At 42.9% G+C, this 22,592-nt stretch overlaps 1 protein-coding gene across 1 annotated transcript in view; it reads left to right on the top strand.

The window, feature by feature from the left end:
• The window catches only part of ankrd11 (ankyrin repeat domain 11), a 106,680-nt gene that overhangs the window by 64,116 nt on the left and 19,972 nt on the right, over positions 1-22,592 (top strand). The window contains exon 3 of the mRNA XM_060859149.1: positions 19,933-20,078. Coding sequence (XP_060715132.1) covers positions 19,992-20,078 — 87 coding nt within the window. The 5' untranslated portion in view covers positions 19,933-19,991. The remainder of the gene's footprint in view (positions 1-19,932; positions 20,079-22,592) is intronic.

A 22,592-nucleotide genomic window follows, 5' to 3' on the forward strand; every position in this document is an offset into this window, starting at 1 on the left:
TTCGACTGGTGGGTTTGAAGAGTCGTGCTCTCTCCTCAGCTCTCGCATCATCCTTTTGTTTCCACTTTGCACCATTTTCCACAAGCATCGATTACAATCACCTGCAGTAAAGTAGTGTGAGAGCAGATCTTAAAGCCACTTTACCACACTTAAAGCTCTGTACTGTAAACACCACCCAGTTCGTTCAAGTGAGTGCAAGTTAGACTTCAGAGGGAGGGGTTTCTATTTGCAGGATCAGGAACGATGCACGGAAACACAGTTTGTGGGATTGTTGGCAGGATTGTGTGCAGTTCTGGCTAAAGTAATATTTATATTTTTGTTGCATTAGTAAATGATTGTGGTATCATATCACGCTGCCTTAGCACATTTTACACATAACGAAAGGGAAATCTGCTGATGTAATTCAATTTCTTTTAATAATAGAATTGAGAAAACCTGTAAATTGGGTGAATATCATATTATAATTAGATTTCTTTGTTTTTCAATACAAGACGTCCATTTGTAAGCAAACTATTAGCATGATAGTTAGCACACAAGTTTGACAGGCGAGAGAGAGAGAGAAACCGCACCTCTGTTAGTGATGAGAGGACAAATACTCAATGACAATCGAGTATTATTAAAAGTTTGAATCCGTTACAAATAACTTTGTACACTCAATAGCAGTCTCTCCCCCACTGTGCCAGTTTTTTTCCCCCCTTTACTGCCATTTTTCTACAAAGCTTTCAGAAATCAGCTAGACGACAGGATCTCAGCAGGCAGCCTTATATATTAACATTTCATTTGGACATGTCTGGTTGCTTTCTTGCCTCAGAACGCCATCTGAGCAGCAGCATTTGGTACGTATCAGGTACACTTTTTTTTTTTTTTTTTTTAATACAACTCTTGTCTGACAATGCAACTTTCTCCTGAATTGAATCACATAAAATTTTGATTATTACATTAGTACATGGTTGCTAAATACTAATGCCTGTATCATGGCTGTTCTACTTTCCATGGGATGGGGGTGTGGGTGGGTGGGTGTGTGTGGGTGGGTGTGCACGCATGCTCAGTCCCAGTTCTGGCACCATTCGTGGTGATACAGCAGAAAGTGAGGAGCACACTAGCACTCGCTCCAGAGACCGATGCCGAATGTGGGCTAATGTGGCCTTAAGCAGGCTTGGCTAATAGCTCTCCTCTGCGCTGTGGCAGTAATAACGTGATTTGGCTGAAGCGTTCCCGATAAACGCTCTATTTTTCAGGCCGTCGATACGGCGCTGCCATGCTGCTGCTGTTCACGCTGGGTTTGTTTAGCGCTCTCCCCATGGTTGATCAATGTGCTGCTTTTCGCTTTCACCATCCGTCTTTTTTCCTCCCTACTTTATCTGCGGTGTGGGTAAAAGCTGAGCAGTGGCAGACATTGCCACTGCCTACTTGCCTTTTCAGGAACACATACACTTTGACCCTAAGAGTTTTCCTGCTGTGCGCTCAGCCAGTTCACTAAAGCCCTACGTGATTGCCCAAAAGCCTGTTAGCAAAGACTCCATGAGCGTCACCCTGTTTTCCTGGTCCACCTCTCTGCTTCTGTCCAATTTCTCTTCCTTGCCCCTCCACTACAGCCTCCACACTTCCACACACTCAACGACTCTATTGTATTGGAAAGGAAAGAGGGGAGGGCTGAGAGCTTGATTAGGAAACCAGACCCAGGTCTTGCCTTCAAAGGAAGTTGAAGACCTCCACAGAGGATATTGATTAAAGACAGCGTGCAGTGGCCGTCTCACTGCACAAGAAGCTCTTCATGCTTTCCTGTTATAGCAGGTCTGGGGCTCACGTTTGTCTGGACTAAGTATTAGGCTGCATTTTATGTTGTATTTGTATGTTTTGTATTTGAATCTTTTAGTGGTTTCTGTGAAGCATTTTTTCCCCCCCTGAATTTAAATTCTTCATGTCTGGTATTGCTTTACCAATAATAAGCAAAATGTCTGGGTTTATTGATTTTTAGTCTTCCCTTAGTACCTGTAGCACTTCATAGTTAAACCCTAAATGGTTCTTTCTCTACACCACATAACCCTTCATTCTCCAGCATTCACTAGTTCTCTTCTCCTCAATTTGTCCCATGAGTAGAAAGGTTTGTTTAGTTTTATCACCACCAGCAATCCAACTTGCACTTTCATAAATACACTGGCTAATCGTGGCTAAAAATCCTTGTAGTGTTTTTATCTGAGTTGAGAAACTGTCTAGCGAGCGTGACGCAACTAATCTAGCGGCGGTGTTCTTTCTTGCATTAATGAATGCCGTACCTTCTCTTCTTTCGCTCCTTTCAAACAAAATTGCTCGCAGGAGATTGTAGAGCGCGCGTGAGCTGGCGTTGGAGCCGGAGAGGCAGTGCAGGGTGAATGAGGACGTGGAGGCGGAGTGTATTTCTCCTCTCACTAGCTGATATGCTGTACTGAAGGGGGGAAAGAGTCCCTGTCAATCAGGAGGAGATAATAATGATTGCTTCGCTTCTGTGACCCTACCAGTCTTGCTCTTCCTCTCTCTCTCTCTCTCTCTCTCTCTCTCTCTCTCTCTCTCTCTCTCTCACTGCATGCATACAAGATGAAGTAAACACTTAGTTATGTGGAAGCCTGAGCCTCTTCCACGTGCTGTTTATGTAGGTCACGTTGGCTCCTTTTCTGTTTTTCACATGCCCACGTATTTTGCTCTCTATGGCATCTTTGAGATGAGCAGGAGAAAGATTGCATTGGCTTTTGGAGTTGTTTTGCAGAGCTTCTGTAGATGTTAGCATGTTGACAAGCAGCAGAAAATTAAATCTATTCGTATGATTTTGCATGATATGTTTTTTTGTTGTTTTTTTTTTTAATCATGATTTTCACAAATTCCAAAATGAGGACGAGTTGAATGACCAGCACCTTCTGCCTTTCCTGATGCATGCTTTTGAGTATTCAGTACGTCAGCCACACACACACACACACACACACACACACACACACACACACCCCTTTCCCTCTTCATGCACTAAAGCTTTGCACTCCCCCAGGCTCTCTCTTCATAAAGGAGACTGCAGAATGAGTCTATTTTACTGGCTGGCCTGCGCTCGCATGTATTAAAGATGGCATGCAAGAGGCTTAGCTTCTATCGCTCGCTTTGGTCCTCCAATAAAAAGACCTGCGCTCACCACACAAGGCTGCACTGGGGTTTTCCTAATCCTCTATAGGTGCTGCCTGTAAAGGAGGAGTATGGCTGTGTAGGATCTCTTGTTCTTTATTGCTGTTCCTGCGGTTTTGAAGTGTAGGTGTGTTTACTCTTCCCATCGCTGCTCTACAGCTCGCTGCTTTGGTCATCACATCAAAAGGCGACTCACCTGGTGCCTGTTCTCCAATTCCCCATTAATGATTGACATCTATTTGTCTAAAGCCCAAAGCAAACCGACTCGCTATCCAACAATAACTCCAGCAAACACAAGTGGACCCGTGTGTACTTTCTAGAATTTTCTCCTAAAAGTCAGTGCTTAAGTGCCACCTGTTTACATGTAGGCATTTTGGTGTACATGTAGGCATTTTATTGGTGAATGTTAGCTTTTATGTCACTCTATGATGATGTGGAATTCGAGTGTGATTAAAGGGGAGTTCTGTCTGTGATGCAGAATGTCAGTACTTTGTGGATGAGTGTTGGGATTTGATGGTGCATATTGGATTTTTGCTGGCGAGTATCGGTGTGTGATGGGGATTGCTGGTCTGTAATAGAGATTATTGCTGTGTGGTGATGAATGATGTTGTTTTGTGTGTAATTTCAAGGTGTATATTGGATTTTTGTTGAGGAATGTTGGTGTCATGGTGAATATTAAATTTTGATGGAGAACATTGGTGGGTTTTTGTGTAAAGAACGTCTGTTGACTGGAGGATTTTTGTTGTGTTTGATGAAGAAGGTGGTGGTTAGTGCATGTCGTCACTGGTGATAAATGTTGGAGTTTGATATGTATATTTTCATTGGAGATTGTTCTTGTTTGGTGTTAAGTGCCTTATTATTTGCTTAGTTCATCCAGTCATTTTTGCCTGCTTAAGGTTTATATAAAAATTAAAATGAGGCTTGAAGAATTTCTTACATTTTTTGTGGAGTAAATCTACTGTACTATAAGTCTACAACTACAAGCTTACTGTAGACATGTCAACACCGCCATGGTTAAGTTGTTGACGGTGGTGTTTCAGATGTTATGTAATCCCAAATTTTTTTGGCTCCCCTGTTCAAATACTCTGTTCAGTCCTTTTGCGCACACACACACACGCGCCCGCGCGCGCGCACACACATACACGAGTGTGTGTGATTGGTTCCAGACTAGGCAGATCTCTGCTCTTTCTATGCACACATGGTTCAAGATCTGCATATGAATGAGGCCTTCTGCTACAAGAAGAGTGAGTTCTGGCTCCGTCTTTGTTTCCCTCAGAACAGGCTGAGGCCCCACACCCCTTCTTCTGTTATGCAATCCTCCTCTACTGGGAATCCGTGTGTGTGTGTGTGTGTGTGTGAGAGAGAGTGAAAGAAATGGAGCACTAAAATGGGCCCCTTGTGTAGGGGGGGTGCTGTGGGGCCCGAGAGGGCAGACGGCCATCGTCGGACTGTGGGAGACGGCCAGAAGTGTCAAGCTGCGTTGACCTAATTTTAGAAGTGTTTGCAAGCATGTTGCTGTGTGTTTGTCTCCACATGGTACAGCATTCTGATAGCATCTCAATCCAACCTACATCACCTCGTGTTTTCTATATATATATACAATCGTCCTCTAATTGTGTCCCGGAACTTGTTTGTGAGAAACACTAAACCTCAAGCAAGCAGGCTGACGTCATAGAGCAGACCATGAGGGTTGGCTCTCAGAACAGCTCAAAATGGAAGCTTTGTGTTAACAGCAGGCGAGCGCACAGGGCAATTCCTCAGTCCTGCACATGAGGATCAGCTTCCCCTGTTCCCCAGGCTCACTGCTGCCCTTGTGCTGTGAGCTGATAGGCTTTCTCTGATCCCATGACCCACTGGTTCCTGTTGTAAGGCCATAGGTCTGGCATTTTGTACTGAAAACACTATTCAGTTATGTGAAGTTGCTCTTCCTCTCAGTTTACAGCCCACACGTCATGGTAAATACAGCCGGATTGCTGCCTTATAGCTCTTAGTCCTAATACGATTGTGACTTCTCTTGTTCTCTGCTTCTTTTCAAGCGAATAAGCAGCAGTATGACACACCTAATGACTAGATTACACTTCAGCCTGTGGAATAATGTGAGAAATGTATTCTGTAATATCTACCTTGATATTCCACTCGCTTTCTTTTGCTCCTTGCTGTGCTTAGGTTGAAAATCTTTTGCAGCTTTTTGCAGAAATTCTTTGTGAGTTCTGGGCATTAGCAGTAAGCCATCAACAGGAAATTCCAGACAGAGAGAGTGCAAGTTTAAGGGGTGTGAGTGGTGCTTCAGCTTTGTGTTGTGTAAAGGCTAAATTATACATCTGCTACTGCAAATCTGCCAACGTGTTCAGACATTGTGTGCACATGTTCTCAGGTATTTGCCAACATGCTTGCACTTAACGTGAACATGTGACCAATCAGAATGTACAGAAAACATTAAAGGGATCAATGAAGTTAAAGAGAGAACTTGGAATTATGACCTTGCTATTTTTGAGAGGAGGTGAATGTTTACAACAACGCATCCACATCTTCCTGTCGCTCCTCAAATTGTTCTTCTAGGCTTTTTGTCTATGTGCTATATTATGTTTAGTTCTCTTCTGAGTCTTGTAATCCCACCATTACCGGATCCTCTGGTCTACAACTGAGCATGACCTTCAGGCACGGCTCCACAGACACACAGCTCAATGCTGAGACCTTAGAAGTGCACTTGTCAGTTTATTTTTTTCTGTTTACAGACATTTTTGAGCACACAGACCAGCCAGAGTGTGAAATTTGTGCCTGCAATGATTTTGTCATATTATACAGATGGGTGTGTTATTGTGTCATAAAACATAAGAGCCTGTAATGTTCTAGTTTGCAAATGAGGGCCATGCAACACTAGTTTACTGGAGCTAAGACGAGCTCTTGTAGTAGTGATGTGTGTTTTGGGGCTTTTCAATTTGTGTAGTCTTAGATTCTGGTGCTAGAAGGAAAAAGTGTGTAACGTCCACGTACATATTAAACACCAGACGAAAAGGACGCTCTTTCAACAGGTTTTGGGTGGATTTAATGCAGGCTACAGTAGAGCGTTCCAGTGGACGAGGCTATGAAGCGGTTGGGTGTGAAAGCTGTTCAGTAGGCTGTATGTGCTGTAATGAGAGACTGGCTCAAGCTGGAGCTTTTCAGAGAGGTGTGATGTGGTGAGGCTGCTCAGCAAAAAGTCAGAACTACTCAGTTGCACAACAGATTTAAGACATTTGAAATTTTTAATGTTGTGATGAATATGCCTTCAGGTTATCTCTGCTATACAAACCTTACCTCTGTAACTGTAGCTGTACCTATACGATCCTTCCCATCTGTCCCCATTTAGCTTGCTATTTTGTGCTTGTGTATATGCGTGTTAAGTGTTTCAGTGCTGATACACCCCTTCTACAGAGGTCATCTCCTGACCTTTCCCTAAAAGAGCTGACCCTCTACCCCCACCACAGCACTTTAGGGAGCCTCAGCTTGACAAAATCGAAGGACAGCATGTTCTTTGTAAAGAAGGGATGTCTGGCTGTCCACTCCAGGCCTGACTGAAATATGATAGGGCTTAACATTCAGCTCTGTGTGTGTGTGTGGGTCTGTGTGTGTGTGTGTGGGTCTGTGTGTGTGTGGGGGGGTCTGTGTGTGTGTGTGTGTGGGGGGGTCTGTGTGTGTGGGTCTGTGTGTGTGTGTGGGGGTCTGTGTGTGTGTGTGTGGGTCTGTGTGTGTGTGTGTGGGTGTGTGTGTGTGTGGGTCTGTGTGTGTGTGTGTGTGTGGGTCTGTGTGTGTGTCTGTGTGTGTGTGTGTGTTTTTATGAAATGAATAATGGGGTGTTTTTAACTGAAGCAAACAATATAAAGGGGAAAAGGCCATAGCTAAGAGCATAACCACAGCTGTCACACACAGTGCTTTGAAAGTATTAATAAAAACAACCCAAACAAAAAAAAAATACAAAAATGTCTCTTTATATATATAAAATCAGTTCCAGTTTCAAAAAACTTTTTTAAAATCCAGTTCCATTCTTCATTTGTTACAGACTCAGTCCAATCCTTTATTTCCACCCGAATCAACTGTTTTTGCTGGTATTTATAGGTGCCTTATTATTATTATTATTATTATTATTATTATTATTATTAATGAACAAATTTACACTGAATGTATTTATGTTTAGAAATGACAATGTTTATTTAAAAGAGAATAAATATAGGTTAAAAAATTTAACATTTCAATATTCATAGTAAAAATGTTGTTCTTTTGTAGTTATTTACAAAATGCCATCTTTATTCCATTTTAAATTCTGTCACTATTATAGTGCCATGTTGCCTAGCCCTGAGTTTTAGCAGTCTTTTTGTTTTCTTGTCATTGGCATAAATGTGTGAGTTTTCATCATTTGGGAAGGATGCACACTGTGTATGTGTTTAGATCGTTCACTCTGCTGCAGTCTTACGATCCGGTGTGTGGGCCAGAGAGGATTTTTACAGAGTGAGATCTGTACAGTGAAGTCATTCAGGACACCTCCTGTTGGATTCCACGTCCTCTCACACACAGGCCTGTGCTGCAGCCAGTTTCCCATGATGAGGTTTGGATAGAATAAGCTGTCTCAGCGCCTTTTTGACAGATTATCACATCCCATGTGCACGGTGCCAGTTGGATGATCTGTGTTCATATGCATCAGGGTGTAATAGCTGTAAAGGAAACACAGAAGCATGGGAAATTTACTCAGCCCATCCAAACGGCAGAAGCCAAATTAGTTTCCGAGTCCAGTGGCCACGTCCAGGGGAAAGGGGACAGATGGAGTGGGCTTGATTTGGTTGAAGTGAGGACAGGTGGCGTGTTGTATAAACTCTCACTGTAAATTAAAGGGCTGAGGAAATATTCAGTAGAGGCTCTTGGAAACACTCTGAGGCAAGATGGAGAGGGAAGGGCTTTTATAGCAGCCATCACTTTTCTCAGTGTTTATTCCTCATAGCAGGCACTGTGGCTTTTCCATGCCTGCTCCAGCATCCTGCCTGCATGAGGACGACCAGGGACTTTGGTTGGTGCTCACTGTGTGTGTTTCCAGATATTTCCACAAATTGAAATCTGAATGAGATCCAGGAGAAATGAAGCATCCGTTGCTACAGCTTCAGATCCGTCTTACAAGAGTAAAAAAACTTTTTGCAATAATTAAGCACCGTTTTGTGTTATGTGCAAATTGCTGGTATTGAATGTCATGTCATATTTTCAACAAGTCCAGACAGTTTCATAAAGGCAAAGCTAGCTTAGAAAATTACAGAATGTTCTAGGTTGAAGTTCCATCTCCTGTCACAAAGCTTTGTCCTAGAAAAGACTGCTTAACACTCAGCTGCTTCACGTCTGAGCTGAATTTTGCTTAATTTGAAAGTTGGACAATAAAAAGCATTATAAACAAGTGAATAAGAACTGGAACTGGAGTTGCTAAATTTTGACGTTTTGTGTTGTGTTCATTTTCACGACGCATTTCAAACCCCCTCAGGCCAAGTCATTACTGATTTAATAATCTGCTACGCACTAACTGGACGAATTAATTTCTCCAGCTTTGTGATTTTAGCTAAGGCTAAAAGTGGCTAATTGATGCAGCTCTACTCTACCTAATGAGAGCATTGATTGTTGGGTGGTTCAGCTGCCGACCGTGAGACACGGCCCAGGGCCTGTGTGCCCGCACTGCTCTTTTTTCACTTGTTTTTTCATCATTGTTTTGCTTCACAGCAGTCATTTATCTATCAGTGGCTCAACAAATCAGGAGATTATCAGTTCACACTGATCGTAAAAAGTGTGAGAGAAGTTTAGCGGGACGATTAAATGAATTCTTTTAAATTTCTGTATCATGTACATACGTGGCCACTCTGGCAAAGTAATTTAGGGTCCAGTGCAGCCTTTAGTACAGTAGTTTGGGCGTTGCCCCACCTCTCCATGCCTTGCATTCAGGCCTCTTTTATCTTTATCCCTAATATTTAATTCATACAGGATCTAAGATACGTACCGGCTGAACTCAGCCTGCTCAAAACACAACCCCACCTCCACCTTCTCCTTCTCCTAACACAGACATGCTGCCCCCTAATGCACGCACCCCATCCTCTCTGTGTGTGTTAATACCTCTGAGCCTGCGCCCCCCGCCAGAGAGGCTCCATCAGGAATGAGCAGGGATAATGGGCCGTGGTGGCTCTGCTGTTCTGCCTGCCTGCTTTTTTTTTTTTTTCCACTCTGAGGGATCAGATTTCCACCCATCGGTGTTGTTTACACCCAGCCTCCTCCTGCAGCAACAACTGCTGCCTGTCAGCCAGCAACCAGAGATCCCAATAAACAGCAAGTTTGTACCCACTGGACACAGAGACAGTCTACACAAGAAGATTGAGTGCTATTGTGTTGTGTAGTGCAAGGATCTGAAATCAGGAGGTGACCTTTGGGGGAGGGTGGGGTCAGCAAGCGCTGGGTTAAAAGTTCATCCCTAAGCAGTCAAGAACCAGAACGGAATAATGGCTTATTATGAATATCATTAACACCTACATGAGCTATGAGAGGCAAATTAGCCAGATGCTGTCTTCCTGCAGCCTGAGAAGTCATAGTTATAAGAGATAAAATCTCTCACCTTTAAATGGTTGAACATTAGCAATGAAACAGCAAGGGAATACAAATCAGTAGCCCAGGTGTCCGTGACAAGCGGATTTTGTGTCCAGGGCTATTAATTTGTTGTTCCCAGGTGTTTAACAGGCATGTGTGTGCAACAACCTCAAATCAAGTCCTTTTATTTAGTGTGTATGTTTGTATTCAACGAGCTTCACGTGGGTTGCACCTCAAAACCGTAACCATAGCATGTATTGGCTGTAGAGATGGATTAATTAGCCATCTTTTCAGAACCAGTAGCACGCAGGTATATGGACACACAGACTAAACGAGTAAAGTAAAGAAAATAAAGCCAGGCTTGAATAACGATATACTAGATTTTATCTTGTATCTTAAACAAAGAGCACAAGACTAAATGTATGCTACATTCAAACTAGTTAACTAGCTAACAAGCTTTTTATACTGTTAGGTACCACTTTTAAGCCTACTTGGTCCACAGACCCCTTACACAGTCATCAGTAATCATTAAACTCCATGACCTTGTGTTAGACCTCAGCTTTAAAAGCTATTATAAAACATAAAACCCTGTGTGGAATTTTCCAAATGTCTCTGGAGCATCTAAATGGCATTAACTCCAAGCATCTTCTACCCGCAATAGCATGGTGTGTGTGTATGTGTGTGTGTTATTACTCATGAACTTGGCGCAATGAGGAACGGCAGGATTCAGTAGTGTTTTTATTTGATGTGGTGTTCATGTTCACGTTTGTGAAAGGTCACATCCCATCTCCCTCTGTTCTTCCCCTGTGCTTTGTTCATTATCCAGCTACGTTCTGTGCTTATTTTTACCTCCGCCCATAATCCTTAATTAATGCAGCCACTCACATCTCACATACACACGTGTGCTGCATTACTTTTCCTAAATGCCACTCTTAAGTTGCAGCGTACTAACAGAAAACCAAGGTGAATCATCCTTCAGCACACAGCAGGTCTGTAAGAGTTGGTAAGATCTTTCAACACGACTTGAGTTAATCACAGACTTGTGGTTGAATGCAGAGACCAAATGACTCTCAGCCTAAAATCTACATGCTAATCATTTGAGTAGGAGTATGCCGTGATTTCCGGTGTAATGCTGCAGTGATGGCTTTAAGTAGAGATATTCCCAGCTCGCTTTAATTCATTACTAGCAGCGTTGTGCTAGTGTCTGGTTATCGTGCTTGTAAATCGTGGAATAGAGACGGACCGGCCGGGCAGAGAGAGACGCCTAGAGCCCAGCCTCAGGGCACAGAGATCTACTGCCTCGCACCTGAGTACTCTGTGCATCCCCATGAGCTCTGAACTGTCTCTCTCTCTCTCTCTCTCTCTCTCTCTCTCTCTCTCTCTCTCACACACACACACACACAGAGACTGCAGCTTCACCTTCAGACAATATCATCAGAGCTCAGGATGACCGATACAAACGCACGAGGTTGTACGCTTTGCTATGAGAAATGTATTCATCCGCTTAGATCCTGTCAGCATTTTTGTAAAGTCTCAGTCACTGAAATGTGAGAATATTTTTCAGAGCGCTCATGTGCATGTGATCTTGTCTAACTTTAGTCCAGAGTCATGGTACATTTTTGGAAACCGTCTCCCAGGCATGAAAACCCGTTTCTTGTCATTGCCTTATGCCTCGTATTGTATTACATTTGTCTTTGTACCAGCTGAACAGGTTTATCATTCTCTGTCTTCCTTTACGAAGACTACGGCCTGCTCTCAGCCCTGTACAGAAACCTGAATGCTTTTACTAGCTGGAGCAGTTTTAATTACATGGTGATTGTTTTGTTTTTTGTTTTTTCCTTTTTTTTTCTTCTTTTTTTTTTTTAATACTCCATACAGAAAAGTTTAGAATGCAGTGCCAATGCTTTGAAACATGAGAGTTTAGACATCCCATCAAACAAACTTAATTGTGTGAGACTTGAGTATTTTGAAACTGATCCCAGTTTGAGAGGATAAAATACGTCCAGGTTTTCGGGCGTTGGATGGAGAGATTTGCTGTTATGTCATTCAGCTCAGCCACTTAATTCAAATTGGAGATTTGTTTTCGAATCGATGACTCTTTCCATTATTGCTAGGGTACTACAAATCCCATGAGGTGTTGCAGGTGACTTTTATAGCTACTGTGCAACAGTCACATGATCACCCGACACCCAGCGAGCAGTCCATGGTGCAGAGACACGATAAGCTCTTATTGGGGAAAGTTACAGTCTGTACCATTGAGGCTTATGCAGCAACTCTGCACTTGTATTTTTATTTCATAAAGGTTACTGACATACTGACTGATGTTTTGTGGGTTGATGGACCATGTAGAGGTTTGTTTCTCATGTGAGAGCTGGAGAGATTGTGTTCCTAGCTCTAGGGCTTCTACACGACTAGATGCGGTTTCGCTTAATCCGGTTCAGTCTAGGCACAAGAAATACACATAATAACATTAGCACCACTTTGAGAGCTTCATTTCATTTGTTTATTTATTTAAGGTTATTTGTATTAGAAACAATGTCAAAAGTAGTATTGTGTAATAACATGAGATTTAAACGCAGGAAAAGTTGCATAAAATACATACAAACATTACCATGTAGTGACTGTTACATACAGTTACATCATAATAACTGTGACTGTTGGTCTTAAGCATGACCGTGATGGAAAAACAAGATGGCGGATGCGTTAGATTTAAAACGCTCCCGTGTGTCTGCCACTCGCTCGTCGCACAGCATTTTACATTCAAGCATTAATGAAGGCACGAAACAGAGCTCCGGTGGGTTTTATTCTAGCATGTGAACTGAGATGCATGTGCGAGTTTGACATGTGAAAAAGAGCTTTATTTTTAATGGCATCCGTGTTGCCTTTATGGAAGAGTAACGTCCGCCTCCTCTCACACCGATCCAGCTGTTCTCTCTGTAAACGTAATGAGAGGGTTTAGAGAAAGCGCAAGCCTACTCTCTTTCAATATCATAGCCATGATTATTTTTAATAGCTACACACAGTGCTATGTCCCGGAAAGATTTTTGTCAGTCTTTGATTAGCAGATTTGGAAAGCAGAGAGGGCAACCGGGCTGAAAGCAGGACAGAGGCAAATACGGCAGCGTTAAATGAATGACTGCGCCGTTCCGTTGTCTTCTTATCTAATCCTCATATAACAGCCTCCTGATCAGATGGGTTTGCTTGTACACACTTTTCTGCTGTTTAGGAGGAGAAAGTTGAGTAGCTTTCACAGCTTCTTGAGCAAGTTACCTGGGTGCACTGTGTTTAGATCTGTCGTGCAGAGCGGATATGTGTTTGATTCCTCTTCTGATTTTTCTCCCATGATGGAACAGACACGCAGGCTGCCTGCAGAAACAGAGCACTAAGTGAATGCTTAACCTGCAGTCAGGCAATCTTGTACAAATCCCAGGCTGAATTACACCCTACTTATGTAAGCCACCATAGCCACATTAGCCACCTTTTGCATTGCAAACCAACAGTATACAATGTTATCTAAGCCGTGCATCGAGCACGTGACCACTCTGCTGTTTACACTCGAAACCTGCTGCATCTCTCCATGCAAATACATTCAAACGTAAAGTCGGCCCGAGCACGTTTGATCACGTCCTCACAGGCCTTTATTAGACTGCTATACGTGTCCAAATATACGTCTAGGCATTTCACTCTTATGTTATGAACTGCTTTTACTTTCCTCTAAGCCATAAATCAAGCTTTGTGAATTTATCATAGAGTTCGAATTGTAAATTCAGTTTCTTCGCCAGTCAGCGCCACGCTGGGTTGTTTTGGAGCCAGAAAGGCGCATCACATGACACCTTGCATCGAGTCTCCCTTGTTAGCAGGCAATTGGAGCACGAAAAATGGGCAGAGGGCCTACAGCTCTGCTCCTGCCGGTGCTGAAATTGAGTCTGGAATCTCCTTGTGTCACATGGATCGCACATGCACAAGCCCTCGTTAGGCTGTGTGTCTTTCTGTTTGTGTTGTTGCTGTGCACAAGGTGAAGTGATGGACACGAATGTCCGTGACCTGAATGGACGACCTGAAATACACACACAGTTTCATTAACACTCCAGTCCACTTCTATTCTTACTTCTTCAATATCTCTCGGTCTCATGCTCTTGCTGTCCCTGCCTCCCTTCCTGTTTTTCTCTCACTGTCAGCTACTAAGAAGCACGTGCCCCTGTCCCTGAATTGCTAGGCAACAGGCCTTGTATCTGTATGAGAGAGAGAGAGAGGGAGAGAAGGAGAGAGGGAGAGAGGGAGAGAGAGAGAGAAGCAGCTCCCTCATGATACTCTTCGTTCCTGTTTATCTCAGAGTTAGTTGGATAACATTCTGCAGGAGGAAGAGATGTAGAGGTAGTCTCCAATGCAGCAGAGCTCTGCCGCAAGCTACAGTATATTGGTGCTACACACACACACCGCTCAGCTGCCCACGTGGTTGATAAATTCACTACAACTCATTCTCTGCTCTTTCTGGCCTCCCATCATATTTTTACGAAGAATATGAAGTGTCCACAAGTCCAAATCCACCACTCTTCCTCCCTTCTCCTTTCTATGATGGAGAGATTATGGAAGAAGAAGAATATAGGAGACTTGGTCTCCTGCCCCTCGTTCCCCTTCTCTGCCTTGTTTGTCTTCTCCCCTTGTCACACAAAAGCCTCTAATGAAATGAATCTGTGCCACTCGCCAGCCGTTCAGCCAGTCGCAGCTCGGCGTCACCTGGAAACAGGAGCTGACCTCAGCAACACTATTTACACACCAAAGTCCAGACTACACTCACAGCTAATGCAAATAGCCTGTTACAGTGCACACGCAGGACACAAGAGGAAAGGCACTGCTCAGATCAGTAGACTGCAACTTTGGTAAGCAGCCAGCTTGCTAAATAAAGGCTAACCCATCTGGAAGGCAGCTGCCCTCTGACAAAAAATGAGCACTTTCCAAAAGTATCACAATTTTACATTTTGCCTGTAGTCATAGCTTACAAGGAATAATGAATAAATAAGTTCTCAGCACTCAAAATCTGACACTGAAAGATGCCATTTCAATTAAAATGCTGTCCAGTGAGACAGGGACATTTGAATTCTTCGGTTACTAAAGCAGCTGGATACAGACTCAAACGCAGCTTGAGTGTCTGGGCTTCATCAAGCTTCCACCTTTAATAATGTTCGGTGTACATACACAAGGCTACAGTATTTCTGTCAGATTTGTCACAGCCACTGGTCTGGACAGCATATCTCTGAACGTGTGTGAGTACACAGATACTCGAATACGCACGTGTCAAGTAGTAGACAGCGTCACATCTATTAAATAAGAATTTACAGAAAACTGAAAGGGAAAAGAAAGTTCAGGACGTGCGTCCCAAATCGCATATTTACGTACAGTGTCTTTCCATGGAGCTTGAAGTTAAATTGTTCATTATAATGTGACTCGTAGCTTGTACAAACCCTCACTTAACATTCACATGTGCTGCGTTAAAATGAAGTGTTTTTTTTGTTTGTTTTTCTTTCTTCTGCTTTATTATAAATAAGCCCATGACATGTGGTCATGCCATGCCACGTGTTTGTGCCGTCTAGGTTTATTTGTAGACACCAGTCCAAGAATCCTAACAGGATTAATAAGGTTAAAAGCTTCTGTTGTGAGCTATTAGGTTTAATATATGGACTATGTTTTAAAAATGTAGCCTGTGGACGACTGCGACGGGACAGTTTTTCTTTTTATAATGCCCTTGAAATGCGTTTGTGATAATATTCCTCTTTGATAAGGGACAGATAAGCAAGGTTAAGGCTGATTGACACCATAGTGCCACCATAGATGCACAGGGCATGTCATGCACATGCGTTCATACCAGAGTGGCCCTGCGTGCTAGGATTATCCCTAACCTCCCTCTCTACAGGGATACGCAAGCATGTTTCCACACTGAAGTCAAGGAGACGAGGAGCCCCAGCCTTTACATTCGTCTGTGCATGCAAACACTCAGGCACCCACACAGATGCTCTGTCTAATGCCCATTGACTTGGTGCAGCTGCTGAGCTGAAGCTATTTTCCATTGGAGGCATGAGGGACAGGTGCACTAAGTCCCTCTGGAATACACGAGTGGAGTAGACATGCTGAAAGGAATTTGTAGAGGAAGAGGGGAGTAGGCCCAGCATGCCCTTTCATCTCTGTAACACTCGCTGTCGCCAGAGTCGGCCCATATTAGTGCTGCGCTTGCTGTGTGTCCCTGTTCGTGCAAGAGAGTGACAGAATGAGACGTCCCGCAGTGAGCCGAAGCGATGGCCTCTATCTGACCGCGGAAGGTGGGGGAGAGACAGAGAATGAGATACAGGGAAAGCGGGGCTGTGAAAACACTTCCCTCAGCTTTGTTTCTTTTCCATCACCGTGACACGTTTTATACTTATTGCAACAATACATTCATGGCAGCTATAAATACTTTAAGCACTTTATATATATGTGTGTGTGTGTCTGTGTGTGTGTGTATGTATATTTGTGTGTGTGTGTATATATGTATATGTATATATATATATATATATATATATATATATATATATATATATATATATATATATATATATATATATATATATGCATGCGCATGCTGAAAGCGTTGGGCAGTGTATTTGGAGCTCTCTGTCAGGATATGAGCCAGACTGGGAAAGGGCTTGAAGGTGACTGTGTGAGAGGGAGAAATTTGTCCCAGTTATAGAAATAAACTAATCTCTGGAGAACACAGCGTTTCACGGGACATTTACACTTCTCCTGTCTCTCGGTTCAGGGGTCGTCTTTGTTTCTTTGACTGATTTGTATTGATAAGCATTCGTTGCTTCTTCTCAAAGGGAATGGAGGGCAAAATGGTTGTGTTTCCAATTCAAATCTGTGTGGTCTGCCTGTGTGTGAGCCAAAGGGACAAGCCGGTTTGGACAGCAGGATTAAATGCAGCTTTTTGTGTTTGGCCAAGCACAGGCCTTTCTGCACCGTCAGCAGGCGGGAGGAAGCACCCTAAGCTCAAACCTCACTCATATCTTTCCCTGTGAGGCCTCAACTGCGAATGAACTCGCAGCTAGAAATGAAATCTAACATCCTCTATCTGAATATGTAGTACATGAACTCTTGATCAGGACCCAGAGTTATCAAGTGATCGTATGGTCTACAGAAACTTCTCATTCCGATTCATTAGATAGTGATTTCTGGTGTGTAAAGCAAGGTGAACTCTATGATTGATTACTTTATGATTTTGGGCCGATTTTGCTGATGTGAATCATTTGTAATGAGTTAACGTTAGTCATCTCTGTTCAAGGCCACTCACCTGGTTGCCATTGAGCGTTTTTCGTTGTGTGTTTTGAGTGTGATCCTTGCTACGGCGCAAATTTAAAGGTGACCTAGCAGCAGACAGCACTGGCTAGCAATCATTTGAAATGCTAACTTGCTCCCATGAATTAATTAACGCTCCTCGTACAGCAAGTTGCAAAGCTTAAACATATGCAAATAACATGACATTATTTCCTGAAGAAAGAGCATTTAATGTTACCCAGTCATGAGAGCTCCAGACTCCTCTTCCTTCTCCTCCTCCTCACAGGTCTGTCATTAAAAAAAACGCATTGTGTATTCTGGCATGGAGAAGGGCTTGTTTTGATGTGTGCATGTTGGACAGTAGGGTACAGTGCAGAAAGTAGCCCTCATGTGATGAATTAATGCTAGCTGCAGGCAGAAGCAGCTCTTTCAGAGATGCGAGAGCACACAAACTTGACAGCAGATGCTGTGTTACTTATGATTGAGGAAAAAGACAGAGGAAATGAAGAGTGGCTGTAACTGTTTCCTCTTAGGCAACTGCTGCTCTTCGTGTGTGTCCCTCTTCCTGCCATGAAAAAGTTCACAAACACACTTACACAACACACAATAGCCTTTCTAAATTTTGTCCAGACACAGCTCACAGGAAGCAGAACAACAGAAATTAAAATCTGAAAGTCTAATAACGTCTGATTCTTACTTCTGGTCCCAGGGCAGAGACCACGAAGGGACATATAATAAGATACGGAAAAATTAATTACACACCACACACACACAGCTCACACACACAGCTCACACACACAAACTCTCTTCAGTTTCTGGAAATGTAGATGAATAATGCCAAACTTCTATCTACGTCTGCCTTAAAATAGGCTCCAGTAGCGCAGATTGTTCCAGAACATGTGTCGACCTATTTTCAGGGAAGTGTGGAAGTGTGTATGAGCTTCTGTTTATCTCTACCACTGACTGACCTTTTAGCCACTTTGAAATCTGAATTTGGTGAGTTTTCTGAGGACATCTCATGTTCTTCATGCCAGGAAGAGAGACGAGCTGTATTTGTCTTTGCCTTTATGAGGGTGTGGGTGTGTGTGTGTGTGTGTGTGTGTGTGTGTGTGTGTGTCTGTCTGTGTGCATGTGCGCATGTGCACAAGGAGGGGATATAAATAGCTGTAGAGAGCTGCAGAAGGACGTGTGTGTGGCGCCACAGCACAACTGAGTGCCAGCGTTCCTGGGAAGGGAGGGAGGGAAGAGAAGGAGGGCAAGAGGGAGATGGAGAAACAGAGCGGAATGGAGGGAGGAGCTGTTTTCTGTTACGCACGGCACTCTGGAGAAATTACACTACGGCAGGGAGAATTATTATGGCCCTCTCGGCATATGATTTATTCATGTTCCATATCGTGCAAGCGCTTCGTACAGGGGAGAGGATGCTTTTAGCACAGCAGGAATACAGAGGAGCTCGAAAACGTGCGTGTGTGCGTTAAAGGCCCTGCCAACATTTCTGCAGTGTGTATTATGCACTGCAGTGTGCCAAGCGTCTCCCGTCTTGCTCTCAAGGTTAATATCCTGTGATCTCACCACCATAATAAAAGAAGATCCAATCTTTTTTTTTCTGTCTGCTGATTATTTTTTTTATTAGGTTTTGGGTGGCTCTGCTGTTTCAAGCTTATTTTTGCTAAGGCTGCATGACAGTAGTTAAATGCTGAATTATTTGGGGTAGATTCAGGATAAGTGGTAGTGATGTGGGCATTTGGGCACCTGATGGGTTCTTTAACAAGGCCCTTAACCGCTCAGTCTCAGTCGTATGTCGTGTTGGACAGAAATATCAGCTCAGCATCATTTTATCAACAGAAATGATACATTTCCCGGGGAACACTGGGAAACAGGCAGGAATACACCCTGGATGGGACTCCAGTGCATCTCAGAGCATCACACACACTCCCTAACAATTTAACTTAGCCAGTCTACTTGATGTGTTTATACGGAGGAGGGAAGAAACCAGAGAATTCTGAGGAAACCGTCACAGATACGAGTAGAACATAAAAAGCAGCCTGAGCTCCTGAAGCTCTGAGACAGCATTGTTACCCACTGTGCCACGAGCTTATTTTCTTTCAAATTGATAAATAATTCAATCACAACTCAAATTAATTATATATTGATCTTTAAATGCTGCTTATAAACAGACAAAATGCAAACAGCATGTGGGGCTTAGAATTTAATATTCCGGAGTACCTTCATTTAGCATGAATATAGCAGTCGGTTGTCTGTTTTATTAACGTGTATTATAATAAGGTTATAAATAACATTGACTGGCTAATTACATTTTCAAAGATGTGAAATATATTGAGGCTAAAGCTCTATAATTTAAAGGTTGTGGCGCCTTAAAGCTCGACTGCTCAGCTATAGGCTTTCTCAATTGTAAATCAATTTACATAAACTTGTCTTCCAAATAAAAACATGCAAATGTAGCATTGTTCCATACTGTTACTGTGTAATCATGGCCAAGGGTATTAGTGCTAAATGCAAAATTCCTAACATGCATGCATGCTGACAACAAATTTCATCATCTTGCTTGTTTTTTTTTTTTTTTTTTTTGGTTTGTTTTTCCCAGCTTGTTTTTTTTTTTTTTTTTTTTTTTTTTTTTTTCTCCCAAGGTTTGCATTTAACTGCATTTTTACAAAATGCCATGGGTTTGGCATAGCAATCAAAGCTAACCTACACTTAAAGGGCACTGCTGAGGGAGCAAGACAGCCGAGCTGTGTGTAATTGCTGGAAATGGAAAGCTTGGGGTTGTGTGACTGAGCAGAAAAGTTTTTTTCTGGGGAGACAGGCAAACAGGTGCTAATTTCTCTCCCTCTTTTCCCCCTCTTCTTTGGCGCTCTCTCTCTCTCTCTCTCTCTCCATCAGACGGTCGATGACGACGCGATGGAGGCGTGAATGTGGTTTGGCGTGGCGAGAGCTGAACGATGCCCAAGGGTGGGGGTTCTAAAACCCCCCAGCTGGAGGACTTCCCACTCAGCACCGACATGGTGGAGAAGCAGGGTGGGAAGAAGGTGAGATAAAGTTACATTCATAACACACACCCAGCTCATCATGATGACCTGATAAAACCATTAGGTGCAGTTAGGAGACAGTCTGACACCGGGCTTGTGAAAGAGCTCCTGCTGTATTGATTATAACCTAAATTCAGCCCTCGAGAGAGACGCACACATTATGTCTTCTCTGCTCCACATCGCTATTAATGCTTCTTCTCTCCTATATGTTTTAGACTTGCTAGATTTCTCTCTAAACCCAGTGTGACTAGTTGTGTTTACTCTTTCTGTACATGTTTTTCGTATCTCTTGGCGTTCTCATGATGATCCAGAATTGTGCTCGCTCTAACTGCAGCTCCAGATGGAGAACAATGATGTTGGGTCAGTGGTTAGCTCGAGCTCAGAGTTATGTTTCCAGCACACGTGTATGTGTGTGTGCGCTTGTGTGTATATGTATGTACAGAGTTCTGGGTAGGATTGCATCAGACACTGCAAGGGGGAGGGAGCGAGAGCAAGAGTGAGTGAGCATGAGAGCATTGCTAGGAGACCAGTCACTAAACACAGCCACTCACGCAGGCAGCTTTGAAGCGAAACGGCGGCTCACAGCTGTCATTCCGTTCAGCCTGGTTTTCAGTTTCTCTCTCTCTCTCTCTCTCTCTCTCTCTCTCTCTCTCTCTCTCTCTCTCTCTCTGTTGCATTTGTACATCATTACATGCTTTACTCTTGAATGTATACAAACACAGCATTGTATTATTCATGCCTTGTGTTGATATTAGCACTATCGAATTATTAGTAGTTTGTTATTTTTATGCATTTTTTAGTGTTTTTCACTTCACTGTTAATGCAATACTTATTATTTAGATAGTGTTATTAGAACACTATCACCGTGTAAGAACATATAGCACTAACCCATATATCCTGTATATTACAATATACAGTGCTGGTTTAGTATAATGTTGGTTATCGCTGTACAAATGTGTATATAGTATAATACAGCTGATACACATGTCTGTCTATATATCTGTGTTTATAGATAGTGTGTATATTTGAATATTTTGCTTTGTTATAAATATAAATATGGTCAGTATGGTTGTGTTTACTTTCCTGGTCTGTATTTACAATTATTTTAGGCAGCATGTCGATGTTTCTTTACGTTCTCGCAACCGACCTACAGTAACGCAGTGTGAGCAGGCGGTAACATCGTGGTCTCATGACACTGGGAGTGTTCTTGGTCTCGGGAAGGAGGGAGAGAGGCAGGTTGTGGGAACAGCGCCATGCTGCATTCCTGCTCAACCTTATCTTGCCATTTTCAACTTCCACAAAGAGCTCCTTAATTAGCCTTCATTAGCACTGCCAGCAGCCTGCCAGAGCTCCAGCTGTCCCGGCTGCCTCCAGAAAAACAAAAGGCAGCAAAAATAAATAAATAAATAAAAACACCATACATTGCATAAGTGTAGTTATTCATATTTTTGAATTATGTAATAATGGTGTCATGATTTCCAGAAGCACTGCCGTTAAAGGCTTTGTGCCAGCGGATGATTACAGTGCATTGATTAGGGAGGAAAGGAGTGAGCTCGTCATCACATGTTCACTCGGTTATATAACTGTAAATTACAGTGGAAAGAGGGCAATGGATTAAGGATAGAAGCCTGAAACTCTTGAGAACTTGCCAGCACTTAAAACGCACTTCTAAATTGTGTGTGCGCGTGTGTATGTAGTATTCACGCTGATGGTGTGGGTGGCAAGCACTCATTCTGCTTTTGGCAAGGCATGGAAAGCTGTGTGTACGTGCATACATGTACATGTGTGTGCATAAATATGCGTGCAAGTGCACACAACACAGTTTTCTAATCAGATAATTATGTGGCACATCAAACATGAGAATGGGGAAAAACGTGATCTCAGTTACTTTAACCGCTGCATGGACGTTGGTGCCCAAATGGCAGGTTTAAGTATTTTTAAAAACTGCTGATCTCTTGAGATTCTCACGCATAACTGTCAGTAGAGTTATACAGAATGGAGCAAAACATAAAAACAGAGTGAGCAACAGTTCTGCGGCAGCAAGGATATATTAACTTATATAATCACTGTTTCACAACCATGGTGAGCAGAAAAGCATGTTGGCATGCTCAACACATCGCAGGTGTAGCTCTAGTCCTGTATCTGTATGTATTTAGGTGCATTGCTCTGCAGGCACATGATTGGCTGATAGCTGCATGAATGTACAGGTAGACCTAAACAAAGTACACAGGGACATGATTCATGATTCAAGGCCAAGACTGAAATCACTGTTTGGGTATCAACGTTGCCCAACATGCAGAGGACGACTGTGAGAATATCTGAAATAGAAAAGCATCGTCACTGTCTGTATTTAGAGAGATCAGCAGTTGTGCAAAACATCCTTCTCAGAGCTCATGGTTTTTAATCTTGCCCAGGCAGGAGCAGGTGGTAGCAGGTATGATGTATGTGTGACGAAAGCCATACCACATTTCCAGTAAGGTTCAGTGCATCAACATTAACAACCTTCATTTAAAA

The sequence above is a fragment of the Tachysurus vachellii genome, chromosome 23 (assembly GCF_030014155.1).
Source record: "Tachysurus vachellii isolate PV-2020 chromosome 23, HZAU_Pvac_v1, whole genome shotgun sequence".
In the NCBI taxonomy this organism is placed as follows: Eukaryota; Metazoa; Chordata; class Actinopteri; order Siluriformes; family Bagridae; genus Tachysurus; species Tachysurus vachellii.